This window comes from Manacus vitellinus, unplaced genomic scaffold (assembly GCF_001715985.3).
Source record: "Manacus vitellinus isolate BGI_N305 unplaced genomic scaffold, ASM171598v3 scaffold_0_pilon, whole genome shotgun sequence".
Classification (NCBI taxonomy): Eukaryota; Metazoa; Chordata; class Aves; order Passeriformes; family Pipridae; genus Manacus; species Manacus vitellinus.
This window is the reverse complement of record NW_021938789.1, coordinates 17459777-17471416: the sequence shown is the minus strand read 5'-3', so window position 1 is coordinate 17471416 and position 11640 is coordinate 17459777. Positions and strand designations below refer to the sequence as shown.

The 11640-nt window shown below is 38.4% G+C and overlaps 2 protein-coding genes across 6 annotated transcripts in view; both read right to left on the bottom strand.

Moving 5' to 3' along the window:
• WDR19 (WD repeat domain 19) overlaps positions 1–7203 on the bottom strand; it is a 40065-nt gene extending 32862 nt beyond the window's left edge. Inside the window, 7 exon segments of the mRNA XM_029960234.1 lie at positions 72–184; positions 447–527; positions 1800–1915; positions 2445–2560; positions 4277–4402; positions 6899–6964; positions 7048–7203. Coding sequence (XP_029816094.1) covers positions 72–184; positions 447–527; positions 1800–1915; positions 2445–2560; positions 4277–4402; positions 6899–6964; positions 7048–7193 — 764 coding nt within the window. The 5' untranslated portion in view covers positions 7194–7203.
• A 1637-nt stretch (positions 7204–8840) lies between these two features.
• KLHL5 (kelch like family member 5) overlaps positions 8841–11640 on the bottom strand; it is a 56618-nt gene continuing 53818 nt past the window's right edge. For all 5 annotated transcript variants that reach the window (XM_018068314.1, XM_018068322.1, XM_018068288.1 and 2 more), the window contains one exon: positions 8841–10347. In XM_018068314.1, the coding sequence (XP_017923803.1) occupies positions 10291–10347 (57 nt within the window). In that variant the 3' untranslated portion in view covers positions 8841–10290. The remainder of the gene's footprint in view (positions 10348–11640) is intronic.

The window sequence follows — 11640 nt, the reverse complement described above, 5'->3', positions numbered from 1 at the left end:
TTTATCAGAAGTACTTGGAAAATACGCAGCTTGTTAATACCACAATGCTTAATTAAGAAAGTTCTGCTCACCATTTGTAGGCTACAATACTGCCGTAAGGCTGCTGAAATTTCAGATCAATCGGGTTATCAGGATCATTCAAATTAAAAAGAAAGAGAGTCTTCTTGCCAACCACTACACTTACCTGCCAATGAATGAAAAGAAAAATTAACTTGGTAAGAATGGCATCACTTTAAAATAAGGCCCTATTTCTTCACTAAAAGATGAGATTTAGGACTTCAAATAATCCTCAAGAATTCTATGGATCTGAATTCTGAGTCTTTATCAATTCAAGAATTTTCTCTACAGCATTAAATCAGCTCCATTTCCTCGAAGGAAAAGGAAGCAGGTCACATGGAGGTAGATTACTCTCACTTGAACTACAGTATTTTGCAGTGACTTCTTACTGTGCTTTCCCTGGTTGATATTCTTTCATCAGTCTTCATAACTGAGAACTGCATATCACTGGGATCTGAGCTCACCGAGGTCTGCAAGAAAGAATTTCAGACTGAGAAATCAACAGTTAATGTAGCAAATACTGATGATAAATAACCGCATTATTCCAACCCTTTACAATATAGTGATAAAGACAGACAGATAAAGTTGTCATTGCATTTAGTACCAAAAAAAAAAAAAAATGTTGGAGAAAACACAACCTCAGTTTGGATCATAATGACATGTTAGCATAGAATATACTGAAAAAATATCTAGGAAACACAGTTATGCAACAGATACACGAATTCAGACAGAGAAGGAAAGATCCAGATGAGGAAGAAGACCTGCATGATGATATTACACAGACAGTACTAACTGAAGCAGTATAAAAAAGGTCACTCTGATGCCAATTCAAAGAAGGAAGACCAAGAATAAGGCATACAAGTTAAATATTTACAATGTATTTTAAAATGGGCATACCTGATCTAAGTTTAGCAAGTGATAGCAGTCTAGTTGCTTTTGTAGTCAAAACCTAATAAACAAGCCTTGCTTAGATCTCTGCCATCTCAGCTACACTGCTTCTACTCCCTAGGTCTGATAATTTAAAGCACAGGCACACCTTAATAAATTTATTAGGGTATTCTTCTCCAGTTGTGGTCTTCACAACGAAGGAAGCATATGAAATAAACTACAAAAGATTTGTGCTTTGAAAATTTTTAGTGAAAACACTGTTCATTAAAGTAAAAATAATGAATTATAATCATTTGCACATTAGGTAGCAACTGTCATTGCTTGGAAGGACTGTGATGTATGTAAACAAACAGAATTCTTAACTTGAGGATTTGAGTGTACTTGGAGAAAGCATCGGAATCAAAGCTCTCAACAAAGCAACAGAGGTCCACAGCCTAGGAATAATCCTTGCACATCAGAGCCAAGATCTTTGTTAAACCACTCTAAAGCAAAACCAACACTAAAAGTACTTCCTAAAGATGTTATGAAGAGTCACATCAGAGCTCTTCTATGCTGTTACTGGGGAAGTCAAACTAAGGTTGCACTCATGGGATCCCCTTACAACAGATACAAAGGATGAGAGAAGTGTATTTAGGCAGGACCACAACAGAATTGCAAAGACTCTAATATCATAAATCACATTGCATAACACAGAGGTTCAGATTCTTAGATATGCCCTCATCCTACATGAGGTTTCCCAAAGGCTCCTTGTCCTTGAAAGCAGTGGGATTCAAAAGGCACAAGATCCCATAGGCCCCAGCTTTCTTGGGAACAAGGAGTATGCCTTAATATCAAATGTGGGTAAGAAATACTACCTGTCTTATAGTATCCCCTTCCTGATTGCTTATAGTAATCATTTTGTCTTCACCACCTAGAGCCAGGAGGTTTTCAGTACTCCAACAGCCACAAGTAATCTTCTTAGTGTGTTTACCTTGAAAAATGAACACAACCACAAAAAAAAAAGTCTGTGATGAAAATATACTCTGTTTGGCCACTCACAGATTGTCAGAATGTGAAACAACTTGTCAGAGCAACTACAAATTCAAGAGCCTTTTTTTTTAAATCTTCTGCTCCCAGATGGAAGTCTTTTGACCTTATAGGAAATGGCACAGCCCCTGTTCTTCCATTTCTTTGCACGGAATTTCTGGGGACTGTTATATCCTTAGCCTTTATGCCCAAAGGTACTTCAAGCATGTAAGAAAGAGTAACTTAGCAACAAGAACAACCACACAAATTCTTTGCAGAAAAGATAACACAAGTTTCCCGTGAGACAGTAATATATATATATTACTTACTACACTGTAAAAATACTCTGCTAAGTAAAACAAACCAGAAGGTGCAAGTTGAGTATACGCATATTTTTTACTAGCATGTACATATAGAGAACTAAAAAGGAATCTAAGCATATTAGCAAAATGACACTTTCACATGAGTAAGATTAGTTTCAAACCAATGCATACCAAGAACAGAAATCTTGCGAGAAGTCTGATGGTTATATATAAGTAAGTTTCCTTTTGTTGTTCCAACAGCAAGTAAAGTTCCAACTCGAGACCATAATAAGAAAGACATTGCATCCCTGAAATAAAGACAATTTTTACTTTTTATTGTAAAGATTCCTTTCATGTGCTTAGATATGAAAACATTTTGCATATTTGTTTTGCAATTCTATGAAATCACACAGATCAAGAAGAATTTTTAAATTAAGCAAATGTTTTCTACAAATATCAGAAATATTTAAGTACATACAAAATAGTAAAATTATTAAAAAGTTGTATGAGGTGATGTAACATGACTTGTACAAACAGAAATGTGTCTAAAAACATCAACAGTTTTTGATAGGTAATTTGGCCAACTACACAGCTTTACTCAAAGATTTCATGAAGGTATGTGAAACTTTCCAGTCACTTTTTGTATTTTTTTTTTAGTTCAACTCAAAAGTGAATAGGTCTCGTTCTAGTCACTGTAATAAGGAAGCTAGAAAGATCCATTTTAACTTGAAGTTTCAGATACAGCAAGGCCTGTTTTGATGTATATTTAAGGCTACACAGACAGTTACTATACAAAATGTTAAAAAGAAAAAAGCCTCAAGCAAAAAAAAAATTCAATCAGAATTTTCTAATTAGTGCAGTCCCTCCCATCTTTTTAAATTTTATTGTAAGCATGCCATAGCAGTTTGAAACAAATTTCAGATATTGACATGTAAAATGATCTCCAATATATATTTGGTTTGCATATGAGGGATTTTGTTTGTACTTCTCTAATTTCAGAAAGGGAAGGATACAAGAAAAGCCCGATTATCCCACCCTTTACACATCTTAGTGCTTATTCTGCTTGAACAATAGCACTGTGACAAAAGAAGCATTAAGGACTCAAACTGAGATATACTTTTCTAGTAAGACTGTCTCCAGTAAGAAATTTACCTCTAATATTAGAGAGAAAGATCATGAAGGAACTGCAATTACTGCATACTCCATTCTGCTAAGTACCTTCTACGTTCTTTTTTGCTTGCATACTAGCAAGTTACTTTTCCCCCCAAAGTATTTGTTCACACATGAAAAGGAGGTACAATATGGTCTATTCATTCACACAGTATAACATGTATATACATCTTAACATAGGACAGATTTGCTTCCATTCTCTTTCTTACAGACAGAATGTTTATGTAGAATGCAAGAATTTGGTGGAATAGACTCAAGGAAGCCAAAAGTTTAATTGTTAAACCAAGTTCATTCATTAACCCAATGCTTGATTGTTATGCAGACCTCAGAAGAGTTTATAAAGTCTGTGGCCAAATTCATAAAGGTAAGGTTTTGAACCTTAGAGTAGGGTCGCCTTAGATATCTCCTCCCATCCTAAACCAGTGAATATGGCTTTGTGAATAATGTTTTAGTTCCCTTACAAATCAAAGAGGAAAAAATCCTAGCACTACCGAAATCACTTCCTTACTTTCAAGTTCCCTTTAAGGAATGTGAAATACTAAAGAGAAAGTGTAGCCAGTGAGTTGCTACCACAAAGTGAAACATTGGAGAAAAGCTCTCTAGAGACTTTGGCACTGCTGACACTCAAGAAAGAAACAAAACCCCTATAAACACTAAAATCTCCTCCTACAACAAACACTTCAAAACCAGCAACTCTTATAAAAAATACTTTAGCAACAAACTGTAGCATATTATTTTAACAGTATATGTACTATGTGGACTCCAGTAAAAAATGATCTTGCAATATATCCTCCACATCAACAAGACACAGTGCTCCCAGTATCTAAAAAAAACATGTTAAAAAAATTTCTTACCTCATGCCACTGTCTACTTGGCTTGTTTTGTTTGTGATCGCATCCCACAGAAATATGGCGCTAGATTTGTCTGTGACTATTGCTAAAGTATCTCCATCCTTATCCCAGTCCATAGCAACACAGTTACTGAAGAAAAGAGAAATCACTAGTAATGTTAAAATATGTTTGTAAGAGTACAGAAACAGCCAGAACTATGTAGCTGAACTCCCTATTTTTCTCAACAAGCCTAATGAACTTGGACAAGAAATCTATGCAGAAGCAGGAAAAATCTCTACTTGCAAACAGCTCCTATAATGAAGAGGAGAGCAGACTTACCCATAAGTCTCTAGTGAATTGAAAACAGTATTGTTCACAACATGTATTTAAAGCACATATGCTGCAGACCAAGAACCTATGTCACCTGACACCACTCTTTCTAGATAAGTAAGTTGAAAGTTTCAGGTTAAAAGGGTAGCTCTATGAAAAATTTCACACTCACTACCATTCAAACAAAAACTCCTGCTGCAAGCAGTTTCAAAAGTGTCCTACAGAAACACACACTGCTATAAATGAATTTAGTAAGTCTTCAGTTCCAGGTTCTCCTATCTTTCTTTTTAAAACTTCAGCAGTTTATTCCAGAGAAAGAGTACAGTCTATTCCCTAAATATACTCCTGAATACCTAACAGCCAATCACAACATTGTGAGCAGGAACAAAGACAAAAAAGAAAAAATAGGGGAAAATGCAAATTGGTAAGCAGGAAACAAAACAAATTCTATCAACATAATGGTGAGAGGCTTGTAACATCAATAAGTATAGCAGAGAATACTTGACATTCTGAACTCCATTCTTATGTAAGGAGAGGTCCAGCAGTTAATTGCAATTGGTTAACAGATAACCAACAAATAAAGAAGCAAAGTGTGGCCTGACAGGAGAACGTCCATGTAAGCACACTAATTTCTGTTTAAGCTGCATATCACAAAAATTGAAATTTATTCCAGTAGTAGCAAAAAGAATTTATTCTTCAGTCACAGCAAAAGGTTGGAAACAATAATTCAAAAGAACTACCTAACACAGGTAGAAGATTTCCTGGCAGGCCTCAAAAAGTCAACACTATGCAATCTACTATAAGCAGATGTTAATTATTTCAAAAAGCCTTTAGGAGATGTGGTTATTATGCAAGTTTCTTCTACTCTTTCCCTCGCCATGAGAACATAACACTGTTATAAAAGTGGTTTTGATGTTATGTTTCCCTCAAGGAAAGGCTCACATCTGTCCATCGATAACGTGGTGCTATCAGTGTCCATCAGTAAGGTAGACACACCTTCACACCACCCTCGCCAACCCACACGACAGCAGAGGGTTCCCAGTCCAACATAAACTCTTCCCAGAGTTCACCTCTGATTCCACACAGCTTTCCTCACTTTTGGCAGTCTTCTGGAGCGAATGAGCACTTATTATACATGGTGCAAAATACAGCACAGAATAGGCTGGGCTATCGATATTACCAAGCAAAAGAGACTGACACAGTCCACATTATGAATGGCTCCTGACCCAAACAGCAAGATGTGAGTTACAAGTGAGTCTGGTGAAGACAATGAGAATTGCATCTCTTGGTTTGGTGCAACGTGTCAACCACCGTGAACTGCAAAAACTGGATTTCTAGACTTCTCGGGGAGCTAAGTGAATCTAGCTCATATCTACCAGTGACACAGGGATATGCAAGTGGAGTTCTGATAACTGAAGTTAGACTCTAGACTACAGGCTTCAGATTAAAAGCTGTAGTGGGAGTTTCACCTGGACTAAGGGCTCTACCTTAATCAAAATTAATCAGGTTGTTAGAAATAAAAGAAGGCGAAATACTAAGAAGAAATGAGCAGTACACAAATGAAAACTATTGCTACATCAGGTACTAATGGAGCCCAATACAAGTATCTTAATTGAGCAAAATGGTACGATGACCCAATGTCACACTGTTTTCACCCAGGGAGGTTTCCTCTGGGTCACATCGTGCCTGTTTCTACGGTCTGACTGCCTTTTAAGAACTTAGATGCATCTTCCAAAGTACACAATTTTCTAAATTTCATTTGAAAAAAATACAGTTTCTACGCTCCTACACCACTCGCTGACATGAACCAAAGTATGACAAGCAGGAAAAAAAGGAGACTCACTTCAGGAGTATCCTCTCCATCTAAAGCAAAAATGCCAATGCATACATTACGGCAGTGATATAAACAGAAACACTAAACCAAAAGGGCATCTTTCTTCAGTAAAGCTACGATAACAAATTGTTAGAAAATTGAAAATAGCAAGAATGCAGTCGCAGTCAGCGTGATGAGGATATATTGTATACAACCTCATTATGATCCTTCCTAATATAATGACACAGATTGAGTTTATTACTAATAAGGACTCCTTTGGGTAGGAGAATATATTTTTTTACTATTCTTGATAGCTTACTACGACTTCAGCTTTTACTGCCTCAGATTCCATACATGCTCAGTTTGTCTTCTTTTCCAGGTATGTTCACCCAAAATATATCTCTTCCTAAAAAGTTCTCACATTGTCCCGGTACCTCACCAGAAGATAAGTATTTTTAAAGAAAAAAACAAAAAACCTAATTTAAACCCATCTTAGTACCTACCCTGGTAGGCTGATTTCATTTCTCTTCTGACCATGACGATCAAAAATTTTCACAGTACGATCACCTCTACAAAAGATTAATATACAGAATAAATCCCTTCTTGATCGCTAATTTCTATGGACAAACGCAATAAATACTTGCAATCTTACCCTGTTACAGCAAGGAAATTTCCTAAAGTTTTCTGCCAAGCAAACTGCACAGGGGAACCAGACCAAGCTTTTTCATACAGACTGAATACTTGCTGGGGGAAAAAAAAACATATATGGGAAATTATACATCTTAAAATCATAAGCATGCAACAGTACTACAATTTTCTAACATGTTAGAAACTGAGTACTGTGGAGGTAAAAAAACCTCAAACCAATCCAAACACAACTTCTGCATGATTCTAATGCACCAAAGTAACAACATTCGACATAATAAATCTTTTGGTTTAGTGGAAAAAATTGAAATTTCTGATAATGAGTGTCTGCATTAAGAACTCTATCACAACTAATATTTTTTCTCTTAGTTACAGGAATTAAAAAATTGCACGAGACTCTCCCATTCCATTTCAAAGACCGGAAAGTAGCAGTTTTCCAAATTTCATGGAGAAGTCTGGGACCAGACAGCATCCTTAGTTTGTAAAACACAGAAGAATCAACATTTAATCTTTTAAAGACAAATAACCATTTTGTTACTCTGAACTGTTGGGTCTGAAAAGCAAAGACCTTAAAGCAACCTACTCTAAAAAAAGATTCTGACTTTCAACTGAGAAAGTTTCTGAACTTCCTCTTCCTTTCACAATACCTGTACAGATTTTTCTGTAACCTGGGTGTAAGACAAAGCCCACAACTTTGTTTCACAGCTTGTTATCCTGACTTATACTTCTCCCACATGATCAGATAAACACAAACATACGGTGTCCACCCGGTGTCCAAATGTTTGCAAGGCTTGCTCAAGCCTTTGCAAAAGTTTTCTTCCCTTCTTTTGGATGAATGTAAATGGAGGTATTCTTCACACTGAATTTGCATTTTACTCACAAGAAGCGCAAGAATACAACCACCACATGCCACAGGCACAGATGACATTGGACAGTTATATCTGATTCGGAAAAAGACTTATAAGAGTCCAGAGGAGGGCCACCAAGGTGACTGGAAGGATGAAGCCCCTCTCTTGTGAGGAAACGCTGAGAGAATTGGGACTGTTCAGCCCGGAGAAGGCTGCGGGGTGACCTAATTGTGGCCTTCCAGTACCTGAGGGGAGCCTACAAGAAAGATGGACAGATACTGTTTACAAGGGCATGTAGTGACAGGACAAGGGGGAATGGCTTCAAACTGAAGGAGTTTTAGATCAGATATTAGGAGGAAGTTGTTTGCTGTGAGTGTGGTGAGGCACTGGAATGGGCTGCACAGGGAGGTGGTGGATGCCCTTTCCATACAAGTGTCCAAGATCAGGTTGGACGGGGCTTGGAGAAACGTGGTCTAGCAGGAGATGTTCCTGCCTATGGCAGGGTGGTTGGAACTAGATGAGCTGTCTTCCAACCTAAGCCATTCCACGAGAAAGAAAACAAATACGGGAGTGCAGGCAAGCACGTCAGGCCCCCCATTTGCTGGCGGCAGGCGCTTCTCGCCGCACCTCCCTCCCCTCCCACAACCCAGGCAGGCCCCGACCGCGCCCCCGCCCGCGGTCCCCGCCCGCCCGTACGGCCCGAAGGACCCCTCATGCGCGGCCCCGAGCCGGAGGCGCCGGCACCGCGCAGCGGCCCCGCCACGGCGCCGCGGTCGCCCGGAGACAGAGAGGGCGGAGCGGGCGGAGGGGGCGCAGAGCCCGGCCCGGCCCTGAGGCCGCGGCCGTCAGGACCGCGTGTGGGCAGTACTGAGGGGAAAGTGGGTGTTTCCAGAGCGGGGGCACACAGAGCGGGCTCTAATCTAGGGAATAAACACACACACCCAGCAACAAAGCCTCTTGAGATCAGCTGTATTCCAACTGCGAAACTTCCATCGCAGTGTCTCACTCATTTCTTTTAAAACAATAAATAGTTCGTCGAGAGCGTTAAAATACACGTTTAAAATTACAAATGTACAAAGGACTTCGGGTATCGGACACTTCAAATTTAAAAAAAAACAAAACAACAACAACCAAAAACCCCATTCAATGAGTTCACATCTTCCCGTTTTTCACACGCGGTGCTGTTTGGGAAACATAAGAGACAAGGCACGGAAAAGCAAATACAAAAAGGCTTCTCCCGAGAACATTTAGACCATTCAAAGCAATTTGGTGTAACAGCATAGGGCTCGAGAAAGGCAAATTGCAAAGTATCTGAAAAGAATAGATAATTGTTAAATACAGTAACTAATTTGATACAGTCCTTCGAGGCACACACATGCTTCTGTAAGATGCTGAACATGCTTAAGTGGTGGCAGCTAAGCATCTTGCAGGATCAGGCCCTTTAAATTTTTAAATAACCTTACAGGAAAGACAGACAATTTCTTCATTTTATAAAATTATACATTTCAAAGTAGTGCAAAGCCTCATGTGAAAATGTATTTAGTCTATATGTAATGGAATGCTTCAAAAATTCCAAAGTGCAAATATTAAACTTAAATTGGTTAACTGTTAATCACACTTTAGAATTCTTCCAATAACTCACACAAATAGCAAAGTAAATATAAGAATCAAAGTACAGAAAAAGGTATGATGTTCTGCATCTTGCATAAAAACTTTGAAAATCCAAAAAGTACACTAGATGTCAAAAATATCTGTCAAAAATTATTAAATAGCAGGTTTCTGTTAGCATAATAAGACAACATTTAAAATAAGGCTTTGGTTAAATAAAAAGTTGGCTAAACTAGGAATGATGATGAAAAGTGCAAAAGATTCACCAAATACACAACTTCATTTCCAAGGCAGGCATTATGCCTGCCATTTACAATAGTTTGCATTGGTTTGTCAACCTATAGCCAAATGTGTTTATTATAGGCAAATTAAATATACGAGGTCCAATCCTATATTTTCACCCAGATATAGACCCAAATATATCAAAGTATATCCATTTATAGCATCATTCCTCTGCTTGTTTAGGGAAATCAAGGTCCTGGATCTGTAACATTTGATTATTATGGTGAGTTCACTCATCTTCTTAGCGCTTCCTAAACACAAGTCCTCTGCTGACAACCGGCAGGTTGCAGCTGATTTTCTTACAAATAGAATTCTTGTAACATATGAGTAACAAAGAGAATTTTTTTAAAAGTGCTTAATATTGGTCCATAAGAACAACACGTTCCCATCAGCTTCAGACTGTGCTGTGGTAGGTATCCTGCAGCTGGTGTTGGTGCACTGGTAGTTTGCTTGAGGAAAAAAGAATTGTCTGAGTCTATGCAGGAGAATGTCACCTTCATGGAGATAATAATTTACAGTTTTACAGTCACAACACATGCTCCAGCTCTTCCTAAACACAGTGGTGCAACCTGTAAATAATAAAACAAAGCAACCATCCATGAGATAAATGCAGTCAGCTTTAAGTAATTTTCTTCCCCTAATTGTACAGCTGCAGTAGAGGGATCATATCACCCATGCTCTCTTAATGTGACTTACAAATTGGTCCAAACTTGGATAAAAACTCACAGAAAAGGTAAAGATATTTTATATAATAGAGTGAAGCACTCTGAAAGCAATACCAAGTCCCAAGAACATCAAGCAATTCTTATTGATAATTTAAATTATTCAGTATCACAGGAAAAAGAAACCTTTGACATAGTACAAACTGGACACCTGAGCTAGACAGTCTGACAACTGAGTAATGGTTGGCAAAACGATGCATTTGTCACAAACAGAAAATGCCAAAAATTATAGGGGCAACCTCTCCCTTTCACTTGAATATTTGACAAAATCCTGTTAAGAGTTCTTGAAATCAGAATAATTTCCCAGACTTTATTCTTTAATTGTAAACAGAAGTTGCTTCTGGCAAGATCCTTTTCTACTGAGATTCTGCTGGACTTGAACAGAGGACAGCAGTTTCTAACACTCACTTTGGCTTCCCGTTTTAACCTTCATTGTATTGGAGTGTGTGTGAATAGCACACCAAGCAGTACAGAGATCATCCTGAAGACAAAAAAGGCTGTTTATGCCAACTCCCCTATTTATTTTTTTCCCAGGAACAAAAGACTTATCCTAGGCTGTCTGTAGCTCTGGCAAACTTCATCTGAGAAAATTCCACAACCCTCTTCTGAAGTGTGTGTGGATTAAAGCAGTGTCAGACTGCTGACATAACAAGAGAGAAGGAAGGTACACAAACATTTCCAAAACCCTCTAGGAAGGGTTCGAAACTGTCCTATATATTGGGATCATGGTATTCAGTGAGATACAGAGGGTCAAGGCTAAGGATACACAGGTACATACAGGTGGTCACCACCTAGACACCATGCGAGATTTGTTTAGGTGCAGTGGTGAGAAGCACAGTTTCTGTCCTCTGGTACATTGTTTGTTTTTTTCTTTAGCAGGACAAACAATGACAGGGTTATCATCACCAGCACCAGTACCAGCGAAGGCCCCAAGCTCTGATGAGCCTCCTTGATGACTTGTGTTTTAAGATCTTGCAGCAGTATGAAGTGGGGGGAAATGGACAGATGAGTTTTCTGTGTTACAGAGATTTTGCTAGACGGCAATGTAGTTCTCTTTTTGCATTAAGAATCTGCGGTTATACAGGGACAGCATATTCAGGTGGTCAGAATTCAGCTGCCTAAATAGTGGTGTCTGATGCT